The 22,921-nt window shown below is 37.8% G+C and overlaps 1 protein-coding gene across 1 annotated transcript in view; it reads right to left on the minus strand.

Annotated features, from left to right (window-relative positions):
- Nucleotides 1–22,921, minus strand: part of CRIM1 (cysteine rich transmembrane BMP regulator 1) — a 174,290-nt gene that overhangs the window by 43,076 nt on the left and 108,293 nt on the right. Inside the window, exons 6-7 of the mRNA XM_039718785.1 lie at nucleotides 13,450–13,632; nucleotides 9,326–9,523 (exon numbers count right to left, since the gene is read on the minus strand). Of these exons, the coding sequence (XP_039574719.1) occupies nucleotides 9,326–9,523; nucleotides 13,450–13,632 (381 nt within the window). The remainder of the gene's footprint in view (nucleotides 1–9,325; nucleotides 9,524–13,449; nucleotides 13,633–22,921) is intronic.

Consider the following 22,921-nt stretch of genomic DNA (forward strand, 5'->3'; position numbering starts at 1 on the left):
AACTGAACTGAATTACATCTCAGCTAGAGTTTGGATTCCTTTATTGATGAAAATGTTAATTTCTTTTTGTGAAGATAAAGTGTCAGCCATAATGACAGCAAAGTACTGTGGGTCTTATTCATGAAAATCCTCTGAGGGGATTTTGTTTAACACTTAATTTCTCATTCACAGCTTATGCTGGCACCCAGCCACTTCTACCTGAGGGCCCTCTTGCAGAAGGACATGCTGTGAGATAACCAATTACTGTGTATCAGCTTTCTCTATGAATAGCCTGAGCCTCTCAGAGATGCAAGGGAATAGAAGCAACCACAGACTTTCCTAAAGGACATTTTTGTCATCAATGGCAGTGCTGAACACTTGTATTTATTATCTTGTTAAAAAGAAAAAAAAATAAAATCATACTATCTTAACCAATATTACTTCCTGTGAACACAGCTATTATTCCAATTTGCAGATGGCTGTGCACAGATGCAGATGGCCCAAGGGAAACAGTTATTTCTACCACTGTAGCTTCTTTAGCATTATTAACATGCTATTATATTTTCATATGGTATATTCCCTCTTTTTTTGTAAAATTTGTTAAAAATGGAATTGATATTTAAACCACAGTAATGTTACTTAGAAAGCAAAGTTGTTAGCCCAGCAAGAAGCAAGCAGTAAGCAGCAGTACTGACTGCCAATTTAGCTGATTGCCAATGGCTCTGGTTAGCTGCAATGGAACAGGAACACAGACCAGTCCCCATGAAGAGCTGGTCTGAGCCAAAAGAAGTGTAAGCACATATAAAAATGTTGCAGTCCCTTATGGCACTTGAAAAATCCCTTTCTCCCCTGTACCTAGCTGTCTGTTTTAATCTGAAGAAATGTGATCCCTTTCTTGTGCTCCAAAAATAAGCCATTGGCCCTAAAACCATGGGGAAAGCACAGAATGATTGCCTAAGCCTTGGCTCTTAATGAAGAGAAGTCTAGAGAAAAAAGAAAGAGAAAACAAACTAAACAGATAAATAGATAATAGATTAAATAAACAAAGTCAAATCCCAGAAGGCCAATATCATTACAGGAGCTGTAGAAGCATCCATCAGAAGCTTAAAACTAACTAACTGCTTGTGCTGGGTCCACAGAAGGAAATAGGCCTTCTTTCCCCAGCTGTCACCAGAGAAAGGAGGTGCATGCCCTGAAAAGTTGTGTCAACTGAAGAGCTTGAGTTTGGGGACAGGCCAAGGATAAAGGAAGGTCTTCCCCTCCACACTATCATGTCTCAATATGCCTCTGTCTCCAATTTCATGCCTTTTCTGTGGAAAGGCTTTGTGCCTCTCTTCCTATGGAAACAGCCACCTCAAAGTACCTCATCTCCTGCCTCATATATTGGGTTTTTATTAATAAGCCCATGGGCTTTAGTATGTCAGGTAACTGGAAAGAAGTGATTTAACTGGACATATTAAGTGGACATGTCTTGCCAAAAGGGATTTGATCACTTTGATGTTCAGTTGAAAAGACCCCAAACACCCTTCCCCTCCAAGCCCCCAGCTATGCATCGGGCTCTGTATTGGTACACAGCCATCACTTGCACGAACACTGAAAACTACACGTGAAATACCATTACTGCTTTCAGTTATGCAAGCAATTTCCTGAGCAAATCTCTTTTCAGTAAGGCTAAAAATACAACTGCCATGCCCTGAACACATCAAAAAGACAATCTTAGTCACAACATGCCATAGAGGGAATTTTGTTTTCCTCAACAACTTTCTGCCTTCCTCTAAATCCCATCTCTCTCTTCTGTAATTCAATCCCATTCTTTTTTGTCTTATCTTTTTCTTTGCAACAACCTTTTAGTCACTTGAGGACTGCTATGCTCACATTCTGACTTCATAGTTTTATTTTAAGCTGAACCAATCCTATTTATTCAGTCTGTCTTGTACAAATTTTGGACTGTGCTCATAGCTCTCCAATGCTTTCCAGCTTTCACCCTTATCAGAGAGGCAATGTACAGAAAAGAACCAAGTACCTACTATGTCATCTAGGGACATACTCACCCACAGGAAAGAGACCAAAAAAGATTACTTCAGGTCTTGTGACTTCTCCTCTTTCAGTATGGTATTTGCCTTCTCAAGGCCCTGTTAATCCATGTTCAACATGTTCTTTCCCCTTAATCACAAAATCTCTCCTGGAAAGCTGCTATTTAACAATCATCTGGTTCAGGACTCATGAAGAATCCCCCCCAGGCGTGTCACGTTCCACTAAGGGGGAATTGTGGGGCGTTCTTTTAAAACAGATGATTTAGAACAGAATTAAGCCAAACGAGGCAAGTATTATATCACAGAACCATTTATTGGTATTGAAAAGGTGATGCCCTACAAGAGTAGGAAACACAGAAAAAGAGGAAGGAAAAAGAAAGGGGGGGTGATAGAGAGAGGGGAGACAGAGAGAAGAAGCAGGCGTTCCCACCAGAACTTGGGAGCGTGCCATCGGTGCTCCCCACGTGGCAGGGGTGTGTGCACGCTGCCGGCCAGGGAGCCTGAGCATTCCACAGGCAGTGGACACGAGGTGTGTGGGGATCAGGAGCAGGCCCAGAACCCTGGACAGGGCTGCAGCAGGGATTGTGGTGATGGCCTGGATCCACGAGGCAGGGTTGGAAGCAGGTGGCTCAGGTGGGAAACCGGGCAGGAACGCAGTGGGGCAGGACAGGTGGTGGCTGGAGCAGGTGAGGAAGATGGAAGTGGTAGGACAGGACACAGGAGGTGGTCAACAGGTGTCCAGCCCAAGAGGCAGAGCGAGTGAGCAAGAGCAAGCAAAAAGAACGAGGGCAAAGAAGAGGCCAGCAGCTTGTGATGCAGGTACTTTTACAGCCCCCAGCTCCTCCCAAGGTCTGCTCGCTGTCAGGACACCGCTGGCCCAGCTGAACGCCTGACTGCAGTCCATTGATGGAGACCTTTTGCCACCCGAGTCCAGAACCTCTCTGGAGAACACTGTGTCTTTGGTGGTCTCCTACTGACTGCCTATTCCATTTGAGACATGAAATGGCTGTCAGGCAAAGTCTCCCTAGAGACAGGACTTTTCTCCATCTTCTCCTAGCTGCCTCCTGCATGAGGCACATGTGCAGCCCTTCCCCCATATACCTCTGGTCAAACAATGTTGAGACAAAAATCAAAATTAGTCTGGTTCTTCACAGCATAGCATGCAGTATTTTCTCTTGTTGAATTTGGTGAGCATCTTTCTGTCAGTTTTGTGCTTTAAAACATATGAATTTATACTCTGCCTTCTAAGCCACTGTCTGTTCTTTTTAGCTTTGTTGTCTATAGATAAAATAAATTTAGCTTTGATCTGAGCTAGTAAAAACATCAAACAGAGCTGGTAAAGATACTAGTGGACACTAGTATCTACCAGCTACAGTGCAGCTCAAGAGAGGCTGCCAACAGATTTGAAAATTAAATCCATATACAAACCCATTGTATTGGCACAGCACATCCATAAATACCCCTCTCCTTCATGCACCTACTCCCCAATGCTCCTGTCTCTTCCTCCTCATCAATCTCCCCAGGGAGCTCCAGTGCCAAGGATTTCAAGCACCTCACTCAGCATTCCCTTCCAGTAGCAGCAGGCAAGATTGAAGTGAGGGAGCGACTCTTACTATCTTCCCCAGGTCCAGCAAGCCCAAGGCAAGTATTCAGAAAATCATACACTGCAAACCAATTTGGGCATCCAATCAACAGGGGAACATGTATTGCATAGCACACATACAGGATATACACCATGGATACATACATGGCAGCAAGTCATGAAGAATTAAAAGGGTTTACTGCAGAGAATGGATACTAATCAGCTCTGTATAGTAACTGAAATATCACAATTGCTCCATCTTAGTCTCTAATTTAGAAAAGTGTCAACACCTGCTTTTATGTAATTTTAGTCTCTACAGTCCTCACAGCCTGACTGTGGTAGTAAGAACATCAGGATTTTCTTCATGAGGGAATGGGAATGTTCTAGTTTGTTCTGAATTTACTATATTCAAAGGCTGAATACATTTGTGTGCTGACATACTGTGCTCATATTTCAAGAATCTTTGTACACAGAATTTCTAGTATGTTATATGTAATCTCTGGCAGCAAAATTTTTTTTAAGTGTAATCCAAGAAAAAAATTATCCTTATGAAGCTGCTGGAATGTAAACTTATCTAGGGGAATAAATATGTCCTTCATTGAAACTGATAATAAATCAGCCAAGAAATAAGTGAATTGGCAGAACTGCAGGCTCAGCAGCATTTAGATCAAAGACAGAGAGGAAGAGTCAGAAGTGACTGACACTAATAACCTTTTACTCTGGAGACCCACAGCCAGGCCAGATCCACAAGCAGTTTTGATTAGAATTTTCTCATCAAATCCCAAATTTGTCTCACAAATCCCTGTATCCCTCAACACTCCAACCAAATGATATGCTAGAAATATCTTTGACTAAATGCTTTGGTTTGCATATTAAAGAGTTTATATCCGACATGCTTAAAGTAAGCTCACACAATTGATGCTGGCTGGGTTCTCTTTCAAATGTAAATCAATGAGAAACAAATGCATGCTTAAAAATAGTGATAAGCATATAAAATGTCTTCCTTATTATTCTTTATCTAATACTTATTTATAAACAGAAATATGGGCCTGAACTGGTCCATCAGCCACTAAACTGACTAAGATAGTAGTGGGTTTTCAGCAGGTCCCACTCTTCTTCCTGCTTTAGATCTGATGCATAGTTATGATTCTAAAATGTAAGCAATTATTCCCTACATTCTGCATTAGTCTCCACAAAAAAAAGTGAAAAAAATAATGCAGAAGAGCTACAGCTGAATCAAGAAATGTAGTATACCAGTAAGAGCAAAAAAGCAAATTATATTCATGATGCAATTACATAATCCAACTTTTGAAAAGAAGTAATTTTAAACTAATCTGCAAAAGTGATGTTATTTCTCTAGGGTATATACTCTTGTTGAGAGTTGATATGTTGAGACGTGAGTGAGAACTGGAAGTCATTCAAAAAAGGAGGGCAAAATGAGGTATTTTTATCTTTACAATCACTAGTAAACTACTATTTCAAAATCAGCTGCAAAGTTTACATTATTTTTTGCCCATTTATTGAATATATCACTAAAGTACTCTACTTTTTCTGCTTTTTTTTCTGCTTCTGTCAGACCTTTGCCCACACTAGATAAGAATTCTGCTTCTCTTTCCTGAATAGTAGGAAATTAGAGAAGCAGAAAGATGGAGAAACCAAACTGGGGAGCACAGACACTCAACACCTCTGCTCATACAGTGCACTGCAAAATTCAAGTTAAGCTGTGGATATGCAAGTGCAATGAGGTGGTAAAAGCATCAAATGGCTGACAATGCATTTTAATTCCTCTTTAGGAAAAAATGTGTCTGGAATTTTCTTCTTAGCTTGTAGTTCCTTTAAAATGTAATGCACATCTTTTTCATTAGAATCATTAAAATCAAGGGATTGATTTGTCAGTCAACTTCCCAGCCAGGACCTTATTCTTCCCTGTTTCCACCCCCCTGCAGGTCATGGACAGCACAGTGAGCATCAGCAGCAGAACTTCAACAGAAACAATGCTCAGGAAAAAGAGTGAGAAGCTGATTTAAAATGGGAAGGAGCACTGATCCATGCAGCTTACCTGTTTAAGAGAATTGAGATGTCAGGTGGCTGGATGATGGCAGAAACAAAATAGCATTTTAGATGGGACTAGGTTGTCATTAAAGTGATAAAACTAAAATCTGGGAAAAATCAGTTGTGTGAAGGAAGTAAAAGTTTTTAACTGTCTTCCCAGGGTATGCATACTTCTCCAGTTCAGCCTTAGTACATGGAGAAAACCAGAGAACAGAAATCTAAAGAAGCTCCTTGCCTACTGTGTTAGCAGGTGACAACTGCATTGTAACAAAGCAGACACTACCTGTTTCCTACCCCACACATTAAACTCCAAGTAGAAACACCACTAATCTCAGATTTAAGGCTTAAGACACATGAAGCTATCTGACCTTGGAGGTTGGCCAGAAGTCTACAGCTAACAGACAAGTCCCTGCTGCCATTAGCTCATGCACTACCTTTTTTAAAAAAAGTAATTTTAAGATACACATTCTTAGTGTTAAATGCAGACAGTCAACATCTAACATTATTTTTTCCTAATGTTCTGGGATTTTCTTAATGTGTGCTTTCAGAAAAGATGTTAATAGATTCAGAAAGATGCACAGGGCTCATACTTTAAATCAGGTAACACCTTGCTTTCATGTAACTAAGTAGTTTTATTCAGGCTGCTAATCACAAGGCACATCACCCTTGAACTTCCTTGATGCCCCAAAACATAACTCCAGGAGATTTGCTGGTACTCTTGATGGTTCATTTCTCAGAGATTTTTTAATTTGTAATTATTGCAAGATAAGTTGTTAAGTCTCAAATGCTGAATAACTTCTCATCAAATCATCCAGAGGTGCTTCTTGCAAACTCAGTTTTTTAAATCTTGGGTTCTAGCATCTGAACTCACTACTGTGTTTTAACAGTCCAATATTTTTCTGATCCTTGAATAATCCCCTATCTGGATTACTGGAATTAAATAATTTGCAATAGTTTATCACAATAATTTGTTTTGGTTATATTTGTTTGCTGTGGGAGAGGGAAGAGAAAAAAGAGGAGAGGATTCAAGTGTTTTCAGATATTCTCTGACCACTGGTACCTAAGAATGTGGAAACTTCAATCTAGCACCAACTATAAGCACGTCTACTAACTGCTGGTTCCACCACTTACATAATTTCATTATGTGTTGAAAGAAAACCCACAAAGGCAAATGTGATGCTTTTAAGCTTAAATCTTAGGAAGTTCCTCAAAACACTATTCAGTATCACTGCCTTCCAGATGATACTCTTAAAACTAGATGACTACACTTAAGCATACATCATACATCAGCTAACATGACAAATAAGAAGTTATTATTTTTTAATAAAGAAGATTATTTTTAATAAAACATAATTTAGATTACACAAAGACCTCATTTAAATATTGATTCCACAATTCCATTGTGCCAGTTTTCATCCATTTGTATCCTAAGCATGATTGCACTCCATACGTCACTCACCCAAGCAACTCCAAAACAACTTTTATGGACTTAAACAGTTGTAGCTACATCATCTTCTAAAAGTACAAACCTCTTCTGGTATAGAATTATGCAACCTAGTCCAGAGGACCTAACTTTGTCCTGAGAGTACTGCAGAGGCATTACTGTGGTGTGCTAATGAAGCACCAGCTTGTTTATGTTGCAACCTTTACATTGAAGGATGGAAGCCTACGCTTGACCCTGTGTTTGCTTACAATGATCCTTCATAATTAGCTTTTTAATATATATATATGCATTTAATTGAAGTATCTCTCATCCATTTTCTCTTGTCTGGAAGAGGAAAATAGACATATTTGCCTATCCTTCCCTTATTGGAGGAAAAGAATCCTCTCAGTGTATTAACATGTTGAGAATACTTCCATCAGCCTCTCTTTCTCTTTGTATGCCTTCCCAAGCTGGCTCAGACACCTAGATAATGAGGGGTGACAGCACAGGCCCTGTGATACCCATCCTGAGATGATCACTGGGGATTAAAAGCAGTTATTCTGCTTCCTCACAGTGATATTAATTCAGTTCAAGTAGTGCAATTCTGTACAATACACTGGCAACTTTTACACATTGTGTCAAACACCTTCTTCATACCTAGTGATGTGAATTCTGGAGCTAAAGAGCACCTGCAAGAAATCCATATGCTCCTCAGATTTATCCTAAAAAGTAAGTATCCCAGTGAGCAGTACCCAGAATGGATACTGGAAACCAGGAAGGGCCCTGAGACACATGTAGATATACAAAAATCTTTTTTTTTTAGTCAGAGATGGAATGAGAAAAATGTATAAGTGCCAACTCACTGAGCACCCACAAGTGTTTGTGCACTGTGAAGATGGTTCTAGGTCTAGAAGAACTGTTTCTAAATTTATCTGGTGTTTTTCCTGATGAACAGCTACTCCATAAAATGCAGCTCTAAGTGCACATTCACATATGCAATTAAAAATATTTTTTAATGTCTCAGTTTTCAAGTTTTCACATTTCCATTGTCAGGCCGGGCAAGCATTTTACCTTATAGTTAGGTCAAATCTCAGTCAGTTATACCATATACATGTATATTTCCACAAACAAATGAAAAAATAATTGTATAGTTGAAGAGTTAATTATTTCAGTGAAATTTGTAAAAAGGTGTATTACCTGGGAGATAGATTATGTCCAATATTAAACTACGTTGTGCAAAGAGATTTTTAGTTGCAACTAAATTACAGTAATGAAGAAGAAAACATGAATAATCCAATTAACAGTAATACCTATAGTATTACTGACAAATGACAAACATTCAATCCATATGCTCCTCAGATTTATCCTAAAAAGTAAGTATCCCAGTGAGCAGTACCCAGAATGGATACTGGAAACCAGGAAGGGCCCTGAGACACATGTAGATATACAAAAATCTTTTTTTTTTAGTCAGAGATGGAATGAGAAAAATGTATAAGTGCCAACTCACTGAGCACCCACAAGTGTTTGTGCACTGTGAAGATGGTTCTAGGTCTAGAAGAACTGTTTCTAAATTCATCTGGTGTTTTTCCTGATGAACAGCTACTCCATAAAATGCAGCTCTAAGTGCACATTCACATATGCAATTAAAAATATTTTTTAATGTCTCAGTTTTCAAGTTTTCACATTTCCATTGTCAGGCCGGGCAAGCATTTTACCTTATAGTTAGGTCAAATCTCAGTCAGTTATACCATATACATGTATATTTCCACAAACAAATGAAAAAATAATTGTATAGTTGAAGAGTTAATCTATCTCCCAGGTAATACACCTTTTTACAAATTTCACTGAAATAATTATGTCCAATATCAAACTACGTTGTGCGGAGAGATTTTTAGTTGCAACTAAATTACAGTGATGAAGAAGAAAACATGAATAATTCAATTAACAGTAATACCTATAGTGACAAACATTTTGACATTATATAAGGTTTAAGCAAAGCTAAGAGAAAAATTAGTAAATAATGCTGATCTTAACCACCTCTTACTACACTTCTTATGCCAAAAGGGTACCAGGGATTGCCAACATACAGGCGTAGTTAAACCACGCTGATGTTTTCTGCCCTCTGTAATTATTCAGTAACCAGCCAATGCCACACCAGCTTCTTCAATCCTCCCAAATATTAAAGTAAACCGAGAATTGCCAGGTAAGCAGGAGCCATGACAGCCCAAATGCAAAGAGGGGGAGTACCACTCCTACCTTCACAGACAGGGCAGCACTCCCCAGGCACCTTGACGGGGTTGAGGCAGCTCTGCCCGCAGGCCGTGGCCACGCAGTGCGGGTTCCCGTTGATGCACTGGCAGAACGTGCAGTCGTCCTCTCGCCAGCGGTCCCCGTGGGCTTGGATCTGCCCATTGGCATAGCAGCCTGCAGGGTTGTTGACTGGATAAAGTGGGTCTGAAACAACAGCAATCGCAAGAGAATGTGTGTTTTAGTTAATGTTTTAAGTTTTTTGGTTTTTTTCTTCAGGACAAAATGGTTCTTGGATCTGTTGATTTTTTTTAAATGCCCGCTGGAATGACTCCTGTCAGCACTGCAACGCTCTTTTACACCATGAGCAAAGATGCACTCTGGCACATTTGTTGCTGGAACAGGAATAGTGCCTTTAAGCTGCACCTCATCCTAGCTTTGGAGATGTACTACCTTTTTGAACAGGGTCAGTTTTCAATTTAATGTCAGTTGAAGTTTTTGTCCCTGGAAAGCAAAAGTCCCACTTACCTGCTAGCAGTCAAATTAAGATCTGGGTATTTAAATAACAGAATTTTAAGCATACTTCATGTAAGATTTCTCCTTAAGTTCCATGAAAGTCTGTGTATGCTACCCCATTTCTGGGAATAAAAGCAGCTTTTACTCTTCAGAAGTAATAGTACTCCAGAGGTATGGTAAGTTGCACTGATATTAACAGTTAAAAAGACATATACATTATGTGAATGTATACAGCTTATCATGGTGTCTAAGAAAAGGTAACTGTCAGCCTCAGAAATGAAGTATCTGCGAATGTACAGTAAGAAGGCCAGGTTTGCAAAGCAAGGAACACTACAAATTATACAGTAAAGCAAATTTAATATATTAAAAGCAATAAATATACCTGAAAACATCTTTTTTAGCAGACATTAAATAAGAACAAGTGACTTATTACAAGTTAATCTTCCAGGAGTCTTAAGATAGAAGGACTTGGGAGAAATAAGATTTCCTGTCTGAAGGAAAAAAAGGCTTGAATGAAACTTGGATTATTTCTTTGGAGTTTCATTAGTCCCCTTTGGAAGGAAGGAAATGCATTTTGAATGTAGATAAAACCTGTAGCAGTGCCAGTAGTTTTTTTCTTATTCTAAGCTACTTTATGAAACTCCAAACATTTTAGTAAAATTCTGATTACGCCCAAAACCAGATGGCTGTCAAAATAAGGCATTTAAAAATTAAAATGCTAACTAAATTCTTAACTTTGCACCTTTGATGTTTTAGGATGATCTTGTAAAAACTGGTTTAACTTAGCCAAAAATCAAATCATACACAAAGAAATTAAGTGAATTTTATCTTTCAACCTATGTACAGAATTCTGATTGTCAGAGGAATACAGAAAAAGCACAGAAAAGGCATACAAGACTTGTGCTACTTGCAATAGTCTTCTATGCAACCCAAAGCATAAAGTTCCTGGTACCCTTAAAAGGTCACTAGCATTTAAAGCTACAAACTACATCTCCTAATGCTGATATAGCCTACAGAACTCTGAGAAATAACTCCTCCTGAAGTTAAGCCAAGAAAGGCTTTTGCCTGTACTACACAACTCACACCAAATTTAGTACTTGCCATTGTAGAATTCTCGGGGAAAGAAAACCTTTGGTTTTTTTGGATATTTCTATAATCAAGTAAATATTTGTAGGAAGCAACTAATCGCCTTGACAACAAGCCATGAAATACTCAACAGAAGAAGAACAGGTAGAAAAAAATGCCACTTCTTCAACAACTAGAAAAGCATGATTGGGTGGGCTGATATATTCTGCCCATTTAAAATACATGACCTTGTCAATTTAAGTGTCAACTTTATCCAAGTTACTTAAAAAGGGACCAGAGCTACTTTTTTATTTTTTTTTTAAAGTGTTTAGAGGAACCAGGACAATTATATTTTAATGGAGCCAGCTGTCTAGGCTCACTTAAAAGAATGCCACTAAATCAAGAGAGATTTCTAGTAAAAACTACCATGTATCTTACTATCCAATCATTCAGAATTCAGAAGTCAGACTTAATTTAGTGCCACAACCCCTTTGAGAAGAATACACAACAGAAAGAAGGAAGGCATATAGCTCCAGATGGTTTGATGAAGGACCCTGTAACTTGGTATTAAGCCATAGTCATTACCAGAAAAATAAAAGACTATTCAATAATTAGATAACATTACCCATTTTATTTTACTAAGGACCTCTCTTAAATAAGAAATTTCCACTGTAGACTAATACACACCAACTCACCAACCTGAAATGTTAGCAGGTTTTCTTGCTAGTCTGATTGAAACATTGCAAAAATGGAGAAATCAAATTTTATTGTGGTATGATGATATGACAGAATAGTTTATTGATAAATAATAAGATAGCTGAATATTTAGATCATCAAACAGGGTAAGGGACATATCAAAATCTGCAAGCCCAATAAGGAAAATCAGCACCTATATCTGAATATGACAGAGAGGACAGATAGAGCAGATATATAGATATATTTATCCATTTCTATATCTGTATTTATAGTCACAATAATTTTATAATGCCAAATCTTGGAATATTCAGTTATGAGAAAATATAGTAATTATAGGAAAAGAACCCAAGAGATTTTATATATTCTATGAAGTCAGCAGCTCATACAGCAGTTTCTTCAGGAGTGGATCTGCACTTACTTGGGGGGGTTCACCATACCAGACATGCCTTCTCTAGACTTTTTCCATCTGTCATTAAATGACAGTATAACACAGATTTATTTTTTTTTCCTTGGAGCATGAAGACTCTTGTAACTGTAGGTGCAATTGCACCAGGAAAGACCAAAAATCTGGGATCCTGCCTTCAAGTATAGTCAGCAATGAATGCCTAGGCCAGGTCTTAAACTCAGGGCAAACATGGACTGGTATCTCTCTGGAATACTAAAATCTACAACATTTGCATTTTAGTTTCTCTACATGTGAACACCATGAGTCAACCTGATACAAAATGGCACTAAAATATATAAAATATACACCAAAACATTAAAAGTTACAAATACTCTTAAAAAAATTACTGCCTAACTTCCCTACCTGATATTTTATTATCCAGATTTTGGGTTTGAATCTCTGCAGCTTTCAGTAGCTTGAACAAAACAAGCCATTTTTCACCAGATCCTGTGCTGAGTGAGAAGGTCCAGCTCTTACAGCTGCCTCTATTAGATGTATTTTCATTACGTACTTTACTTTCTAATTCTCTTCTTGGAAGAAAACACAACTACAACACATCTTCTGGCTTATTTGCTCCTGCAAATAACTACAGGAATAATGATATTAAGAAGACTGCAAAGTGTTTGAAAATGACAGTAATTACTAGATTCTTGTCCTCTGAGAAGATTTCAGATTTCCAGGTATTTCACTTATTGAGAAGATATTCCTATGTCCACATGTAAACTAAGGGACTAAAGGTGTTTCACAGGCCTCTTGACTACCTGGTGGCCATAACCCGATCCTCACTGAGGCGAGATCCAAGTGCCCAGCACCACCCCTATCTTCCTCTGGTGGAATTCTGATTGCATTCTGGCAGAAGATGCCTCCAATACTTTCTAGTATGAGTGAGAGGATCAATGTGAAATTTCCCACAAAGTCCTTTTTAGGGGGATTGTAGGCCCAGCAAGGCTCTCAGCAGAGCAAAGGAGGAAGAGAAAAACATTGACATCAGATTGTTGCCCCATTGCCTTGCTGTAATTATAGAGGAAAGAAATTGTGTGCATTACTCTAGCTGAACAGAATAAGAAGGAGGTTGCAAAGCAATCAAAATTTGTCTCAGGGTCACAACTGCAGCTCTGGAGATATACCTGTCTAAATGTCTGTGCTGAAATTAGAAACAGCTTTTTATGTTTGTCAAGAAAGCCCCCAAAAGCACTGCACACTTGACCATGTCTAAGTAGTGTCAGGGTCAGAGAAGAACTGTAAAGAACATGACATTCAGGCACAGCAAAAATGTAGAAATAAACTGAATTACGGAGGAATTTGCAAACTTCAGAAGAACAAAAGCCCATGATTGCTCATTTCCATTGAACAGGCAAATAAAAAAAAAGAAGCAGAATTAAAAGCAAACAGGATTAAGAAGAGACTGTACCTTCACAGACTGGGCAGCACTCTCCTTCTGGCACATAGTACCTGTCGCAGTGTAGCTCACCACACTGGGCAGAGAAACAAATAGAGACTCCCCCTTGGCACCGACAAAATCGACAAGCATCCATCCGAAACATGTCTCCATCATAATATTCCATGCTGTTAAATATGCAAGTTGGCTTCACTTCTGAAAGAAGAAAAAGAAAAAAAAAGTATTTTACAGATATTGTTAAACTGGGAAGAGTTAAGCTTATGCTGCTACTGACAAAAACAAATATAAAAGAGACAGTTGATTTTTCTTTCATTTTGTAAATTCAATTTCATTTTAAGAACATGGTATATTTTATTTTTGGTTTCAACAATGGAAGAAAATAAAATGCTGTTCAAATTAACCTTCAGAGCAACTGTCTACAATTAAAAGTCTTAAGTAAAAAAAATTAAAATCCTGAAAAAGACTACAGCACTGGTATTTCTTTGTAGGTGTTAAATATTTCTCATTCTCAATGAACCCAAAGCTACTTCAAATTTCAGCACATGAAACAATCTGTTTTTCTGTTTTAAGAAGTCAGTTTCTGATGTTTCTTAAGTAATCTTCCTCTCTGTAGGTCTTGGTTACCCAGGTGGATAAATTGCACTAAAGCTGTCCAATTGATAGGTTAAAAAAACCCAAAAAACAAACAAAACCCAAACATTTTGTGACTGCATGATCTGCTATGCAGAATGAACACTTCTTTTTTCATGCAACCTGGATTTGTAATAACCAGCTCACAACCATACTTCCCACAAAAAAAAAAACAACAAACCAAAACAAAAACAAAAACCAAAAAACCCCCAAAAAACAAAAAAAAACCAAAAAAACCCCCCAAAACCCCAACAACCCAACAAAATACTCAATTGTAATAATAGTTACATGATCACTTTAGTGTTTCAAAAACATAAGATGGGTAGTGTCTGTATGCTTCCATCTACAGCAGTGGCCTGACATATAATTAAAGCCAAACTTTGTGGGAAGCTAAGAGCCTCTCAAAATTTTGAAGTATTTTGGGAAGAACATTGCTTTGTTTACTTTGTTAACATTGAAGAAAAGGGAAAAAAGATGCTAATTAAACCAATGAAAAAGTCTGAAGATTTAATCAGCTTTTTCTCATTATTATTATTATTTTAGGCCAAAGAAATCTGGTTCCAGATTATCAAGAAGATCTACACATCATGTATATATTGCAAGGTTTTCACAGATGTTTTGACCTTGCAGATATCCCACACTTACGAACCCACCTCCATCACCTATTTTACAGATACTGTTAAACAGGAAATAGTTTGTGATGCTACTGACAAAGACAGATATAAAAGAGACAGTTGATTTTTCTTTCATTTTGCCCATTTTGACCATTTAATTTCATTTTCAAAGCCCACTCAGTTCAACCATCCAACTGATTCTGCACCCCTTCCACAACACTGTGCAGCTCCACAGCTTAGGGCTGAATCATTGCAACTCAAGACACTGTAGAAAATACACTCCAAATTTATATTCAACTATAGTACTCCACATTAGTCATTAGGAAATCATGACTTCACAATATCATCATTATATTACTCAATGACTTAAACCCCCTCCCTCTTCCCCACTTCAGAATAAAATTCTGGCTCTGATGACACTAGCCCAGAATTTGTGAAAGCAGCCACCCCAAGTACAGCAGTATCCAGTCCACCAGTCTGTTTTTTTCACAACCTGTAACTTTAGCAGTCTGAAAAAACAAAGGTCTGAAAAAACAAACAGGAAGCTATTTACTTCAGCAACAACATTATCAAATACTGTAGGTAAACCCAACAAGTTTCATTCCATTTGAAGCAAACAGCAAAGAAAAGAAGGGACAGTTGTCCATGTTTCTGATTTCTGTAGAACAGATGGTAAAGACTATTTATTTACATATGTAATCCCTAGCCACAGAGTTGAAAACTGTGCCCAGTTTATGGTCAGGTGATTTTTCTTCTGCTTAATGATCAATCTCACATGGGAGATGAAATACATTTAAATGAAAAAAATCATCATTTGCAGATTCCTTTCAATCCACCCCAATTCCCTTAACTTTAGGGAGCTAAAAACTTTACATCCGAGTTTCTTTTGACAATGACACAGGTTTTCTTTAGAACTCTAAAGCATTTCAAACTCTTCTTTCAACATATGCTTATACTGTGGTCCAGCCTTGAGTCATTTGAAATGATTGTAAAGCATTAGAGTTGAAACTTGGAGATATCCAGAGCAATGTTCGATTTTTTTATGCCTGTTCTGTCTTCAAGGCGTAATGTAGAAAGCAGCATAAAAAATAAGAGCAAGAGGAGGAAATACCACTGTGTCCGGGAAAACAGCTATGACCTCATTAGAAAGCAATTCACATAAACAAACACTTGAGAAATATTTCAAGTTTATGCAGCTCAAGCTGTTAGTTTAAAAAACTTCTCAAAAAGGAAAAGGGCCAACACAACTCAAAAGGCCTTTAATCCATTTGCTTCTGGCTTCACTGTTTTGACTGCAGCTTTCCAGATTTTTATTGATTGTCCCATACTCGAAGAGTAGAGATGAATTCCTGCCTCATTAGAAGTAGAAACATCATCTCCCATTAATTATTGTCATTTTTACACGTCCAAACAAGACTATGCAAGTATCTGCAAATCCTGTAGGGAAACAGCATGTTTTACTCCTACAATGAAAACCGCTGTAGAATTTTGCTATGTGTGTATTTTTACCATCCACCTTGTAGTAAGTGTATATATCCAGACTAAACTATAGACCTAAGCCTATGCATCCAGCTACAAGACAAGCATTACTTTTGTTAGAACCATCTGTGAGACTCCAGTCTGCAGACTGAGTCAAAGCAAACAAGAACTAAAATGAAGAACTCTAGCTTTAGATACTCCAGGTGGAAGCCTGAGCAAGCAACACACAGTGAAATTATAATACTGTATTTTTTCCACCAGAATATGCTGAAAGATCTTTCAGTTCCTCTTTTTTTCTTGTTGATTTTTTTAGTGCCAATTTTATTGCCTTATTGATGTAAGTATGACAGTCACCAAGGGATAAAAGAACATAAAGCTAACATTAAATAAATGCATCTTTTCCAATTCATGAATTCATTGTTCTGCCAAAAAAGAGAGCTGCAGGTAGGACTCTTCAAGATTAAGTGTGTTACAAAGGAATTCAAACTGCCAAAACCTCATAGCACAAAGCAGTTAAACATATCTGAGACTCCAAATCCTCTTTGTGATGCAGACTACCACAACAAAGCAATGGGCATGATACACAGGCCATGGCTTTGTGAACATTAATTCAATGTCTGCTAGCTCTCAGATAACCCAGCAATACAAGATCGATCCAGTCCAGGCACTGACACACAAGTACCCACCTGTGAAAGAAACCAGGACAGAGGGGATGGTCCCTAGAAAGATATAGAGTTTTTTCTGGCAGTGGAAGAACAAATGACATCTCTGCTTCTATATAAAGTCAAGCATGACTACGACTGACTTGATTTGGCATTAAAGTTCCTGCCACAGAGTTAAAAGAAAAATAGTTCTGACACAAATTTAGCTCTACATGGCCACAGCCTTTTAGTTCTGGGGGTAAGAGCCCAAAAGGGTGGCACTAAACCCCACAGCCTCACACTCCACGGTGATCATTTCCTAAACTTTTATCACCAATCTGAACTGCAAAGGGACACAATCTGTTTTATCAAATTAGTTTTCAATGGTATTTTACCTCCTACATGTAAATCTAATGAAATATGTATTAGTTTTATTGGCTGAACTACTCCAAAGTAAAAATTCTGTTATTGAGATTTCTGTACTTATGGTTTTCTTTAATTAAGAGTCCTGGAACAGCTCAGAAACACATGCAAGTCTGGCAAACCATCCCTTGTGAGGCAGCAGTTCTGCACACGGTCACACCAAGCACGTGAAATGCCTTAGGGCATCAGCCTCTGTAGGCAGGTTTGGACATTTTCTTCTGTAGTATCGGAATTCCAGCTCTCCCAAACCGGAAGCAAGATTCAAAACAATTTTCTGTTGTTTAAAGGATTAAAAGGATCATGATTCCAGGACTTCAAATGTTCCTTCAGTATAAAGAAGTATTTGTACCAGAGCCTTGGAAGGAACTTGGGTAAGTGCTGTGAACTTTCTATTAAATGAAAGGGAAGGAAACAGATAAATTTGAATCCTGTGTCTGTATAAACAAAATACAGAAAAGCATTCCATTTTTCAAAAGCTGAGCTGATAGAGTTTAAAAAAGAGAAGGTTACTTGTCATTGGAATTGACCCACAACAATGTTATAAGGCAACTAACTGTATGCTGTTGCTTCCCTGCCAGCATATAAAAACAAGTTAGGTGGAAAAAAAACTATTTGGATTCTTACTCTTCAGGTTGCACTACTTGGTTTCCCTAAGCAGCATATTCCTTACTACTGTAGCATATTATATTCCAGCATATTCCCTATTAACACAATTACAGAACTGTTCTAAAAGTCCTTTTGTTGTGCATATTCTAAAAAGGTCATCCAGAAACAGAGAAACAGAATGAAAATAAAATGGAAACTATTATTTGTAAATGAATGCATTTATTTATACAATTACTTAAAAATATTTTCACAGCTTAAAGGAAAGAAATACTATTTTGTGGCAACTGTAGTCTGTAAAAGAAATTAAAAGATACTTGGGATGCTGAGAAAACCTAAATTCAGCTCTACATGATATATCCATGTCTTAATATTTCTTTAAAACCACCAGTAATGGAGAACATGAAACCTACCTATTAAACAATTCCACAGTTTTATCTACTGTAACACAGCAAAAATCATGGAAGGGGTAATTCAGGTTAGACAGAAACGACAAACAAATAGAAAGGAAGTTTCCCCTTAACTTCATTACATTCCTTATCTTTGAGGTCTCATGTTCTACAGTTTTTTCTGTCCTCCAGTATACAAATTTCTTGCTAAGAGAAGTCATCCTCACGACACCTCAGGTTGTCCCTGCCTACATCCTCTCTTACAAATTAAATGTACACATTTCTTTCAATTTTAATTTTTCTCCATCAGGTCATGTTTTTTAGTGTTTGATTGTTTCTGTGACTTTCTACAAGGCTATCCCCCTTCTTTCTCTTAATGTCTTGTAAAAATTAAGCAGTGCTGCTTTTTAACATTCCATGGTCCTACTATAGGAAAATACCAGGACAACAAAGGAGGACCTGGGGCCACAGAGGGTGGTGGCTATGCTGTAAAACAGTGGCAGATTTTCATGATGAAATTGCCAAACAATGTTTGGAAGCAAGACATGTTCTCCATAACAGAGGAATGTGTTTAAATCCCAGTGGTCTCTGTCAGTCCACCACAGGAGAAAATACATGTTGTGATCAGGTTAGCCATAGGCATGTTAACAGGGCACAGACATCTGTGACAGTACCACTAATAGCCCACAGCCCACAATGCATTGCCATGAAATTTGTGAGAAGTGCATGACAGAAGTTAAAAATTGCAGGGGGGAAAAAAAATGTCCCAACCTGTAACACAAGGCTGTGGTCTGGCATTCTAACAGGTCTAGCCATGTCTCCCATGCTTTGAGAAAAATACTGAATTCTAACCTTGTCTTCCAAAGTATTGGCAACTTCGTCCAAATTTAAAAATCCAGAAGTATTTGAGCCAGAACATTATTGAAGATATTAGTCTAAGACAATTCACTTTGGCAAAAAACCATTTCACCAAAGTAAACACTAGAAGTATATACTTTTTTTAAAAAAACTTTTAAACCCAGGCAGAACTACACCATTTGACAGCTAATATTTTTTGTATATGCTATATCATTTCACAGAATCTATACAGCATCTTGTGTTTAATTAACCAACAATAAATAAGTGAAATAGATTTTTGTCCTTTTTATTTAAAAAAATAAATTTGTTTTTAAAACTCAGTCTCTACTTCCCATTGAAACACTCTCCTGCTCCTAGTGAACCACTCTACAGTTCTGAGTCTGGTTTCACGTCCAGCTGTGGTCCTGACAGCTCCTACCTCATCTTTTTTATCTATTTACCTACAGATTATTTTTTACCAGGAATTTTTGGTTGCCCAGCCTTCAGTTTTCTGTATTTTTCTTTTCCCTCTTGTTTTAAATGTAACTTGCAGTGACTTGCACTGTTTCACACACTTTTCCCAATTTGACTATGGCAAGTATAACACAGGTTCAGAGGATCTAAAACTTTTGACTTGGTTTGGCAGACTCACCAACTTTTTCAATTATACTAGACCAAAATCTCATCCAGCTATAACTGGTGATTAGCCATGATTTTCAAGTACCTTTCAGATGTTCTGACTGAACTAAAAGCAATAAACCCCAAAACCAAACCTCAGCCCACAATAACTAAATCCCTCTACCTTTTTGGTGTCAGATTATCCTCCTTTAATGTTAACCTTATTACGTACCAAACAATTTGTTATCTTTTTCATCTCACAAGATGCATTTTTCATTTAATTTTTTTAAGCAGCTGCCTATTTGAAGTCCACCACAAAAATCTGTGGTTTTGGATGGCCAAAGAGAAATATGCAGTATTATTCAATTAGTATTAGGACTGTTTATTTCTCTGCTCTGAGACAGACTGTTACCTAGGTCAAATCCTTATTTCTTTAGAGCACACAAGAAAGTGCAATAAAGACTGCCAAAATTAATGCAATAAATAATGGGAACTCCATGGTAGATGGTGTCTGTGAGGTACTTGGACTTCATTCCTCCTTCTAAGGTGAATATTTTCCTTGCTGACCCTATATTCCCCATCAGATCCTTTCAGTACTCATTGATGCTCCCTTTAGAAACAGGCCATTCTTATTTCCTTTCAGAAATAGTGGAATGCCCTTTATCCTTTGCTTCACCATAAGATTAATAATGGATCTGCAATTGTTGTGAGGAGCAAATGCACCAACAAGTGACAAGAAATGTGATTAAAGAGGATTTTTAGTCTCTACTCTAATGAAGTACCGCTGTACAGAGATGCAAGTGTGAAAATAGCCAGAAGGCATAGAGTAAAAAGAAATGCCTTCTTTATGTCAGTTTGTCTTCTCAAATGAGGAAAAAAAAGTTAGTGGAATGCCCTTTATCCTTTGCTTCACCATAAGATTAATAATGGATCTGCAATTGTTGTGAGGAGCAAATGCACCAACAAGTGACAAGAAATGTGATTAAAGAAGATTTTTAGTCTCTACTCTAATGAAGTACTGCTGTATAGAGATGCAAGTGTGAAAATAGCCAGAAGGCACAGAGTAAAAAGAAATGCCTTATTTATGTCAGTTTATCTTCTCAAACGAGGAAAAAAAAATCACAGAAACAGTTATAAAAATACTGATTATGAGTCACATCAAGTGATCTTACTTATGTAGGAGATCTCTACCACCATGGAATTATCAGCGCAGCCTAAACCAACAGAATAGAAAGGGTCAAAGTCTTAACGAAAAAAAAATCACAGAAACAGTTATAAAAATACTGATTATGAGTTACATCAAGTGATCTTACTTATATAGGTGATCACTTCTGTTCCACCATAGAATTATCAGCACAGCCTAAACCAACAGAATAGAAATGGTCAAAGTCTTAAGTCCTGGGGAAGGTGTGATTTGATCTTCCCAGGATCAATGCCAGTTATTTTCATGCATCCATCAGGTAGTCCCACTTTCAATGGATAGGGCAATGAAAGTCCACACCTCACTCCCCAGGGACAATGGATTGGGACTCCACAGCCATCCTTTGCAGAGCTGGGTTCTAAAATCACAGCTCACACATGGCTATGGCAGAAAGCAGTGTGGTCCCCTTGACCTTGAACCATGCTGACACATTGATGAGGACCACTCACACACGTAATGCACCATATTTCACAAACCAATCAACAATATTTTTTGAAGTAGCAGTTGTTTTTAAGGAAACTTACTGAGAAGTGAAAGCTCTGACTGACAGAAGGCAGCAGCTGCAGGATGCCTGGTAATTGCTCTCTCAAATTTCTAAGGCAAAGCTCACAGTCAGTATGTGCTTTAAGTGTAACTTACATTCAAGAGATCTATGCATCAATACCTAATTAGAGAACAGGCAAGTTTGGATACTCACTCTTGTTTCCAAGCACTTGAACTCTTGCTGCACATGCAGCTTTTAATCTCTTTAGACTCACTTGTTGATGCTTGTAATTTAATGCCGAATCAATTTTCTTTCCTTACCAGCTCCCCCAGGAGTAAAAGCAGAACACCAGGATTAGCAGAAGTCCTGGTAAATAATATATTTTGTATGGATCAGAAAGAACTAGCTTCTGTAAAATACAGGATTTTTTGGAAGATTACATATCTTGGGAATCTCTCACTCAATTCTCCCCAAATAGGTATCACTATTTCTCTAGATGAAAAGCAGTTTTCAGGTAAGTGCAAGTGGGGAAACTTCACGGCATAGTCTGCCTTTAAACAAAGCAATACTGACTCTCACTTTCCCTGAAACAGGGCAGTAGAACCACACAGCAGACAAAACCTCCTTGTTCAGTTTCATACAGTAAGATGAAATTATTTGCTATAGATTTCCCATGTTGCCTTATTTCCTTTATATCGACTTCACACTTCTCAGAAATTAGTACATTTGACTATGGATGTAGTCTTGTCTTCCCTAAAACCTTTACTACTGAACAACACTGTGGAAATCTCTGATTCCCATATGCAATAAGCAGTGATGTATTCAGTTGCATCAGTTATACCTCTAGTGATACTATTTTATGGTAGCCAGAGATTTAAACTTAGAAATTCATACTTCTGTCTCCTTCAGGCTAGAACTGTGTTACATGCATGAACCAGGGCTTGCACTGATGGTCGTCAAGAATATAAGATTAGGAGAAACAGCCAGCCAGCCATCTAAGCACAGATGACTGACAAAATCATATCACTATTCCATTTTATATCACTGCCAACAGTTCCATAGAGCTGTAAGGTTTAAATTAAAAATTAAACAGTAAATACCTTTCTCCGGACAAAGAAAAAGGAGCAAAAAGAAATAACAATGTTGCAGCCATCATTGTCTGAGCTCTCATTTTGACATCCAAGGACCAGGCAGGGTATGCTCACAGATGGCTCAAATACCACCCTAGATAAATCACAACAAAGGAACTGGATCGTGTCAAAAGAGAACTTTGGATTCCTTCCTACCACCATTTAACAACACAGAATGATTTTCCTTACAAAGATGCTTCCCTTCAAAATGAAGGAATCAATCCATGACTTAAAATTGACCTTTTCAATTGACTGATCTTTGGAACAAGAATCACATTCTAATGACTGTAAGCATTAACTGTAATAGTGAAAACTTTAAAATATAGCAGTGCTTTAAAAAGCACAACTTTATGTCTCTGGTTGTAACAGTTTTGTGCAAAATACTCTGATATCTGCATACATTCATGATGTTTAAAATATCACACAGATCTATTT

The sequence above is a fragment of the Passer montanus genome, unplaced genomic scaffold, assembly GCF_014805655.1.
Source record: "Passer montanus isolate IOZ18808 unplaced genomic scaffold, ASM1480565v1 scaffold40, whole genome shotgun sequence".
NCBI classification, from domain to species: domain Eukaryota; kingdom Metazoa; phylum Chordata; class Aves; order Passeriformes; family Passeridae; genus Passer; species Passer montanus.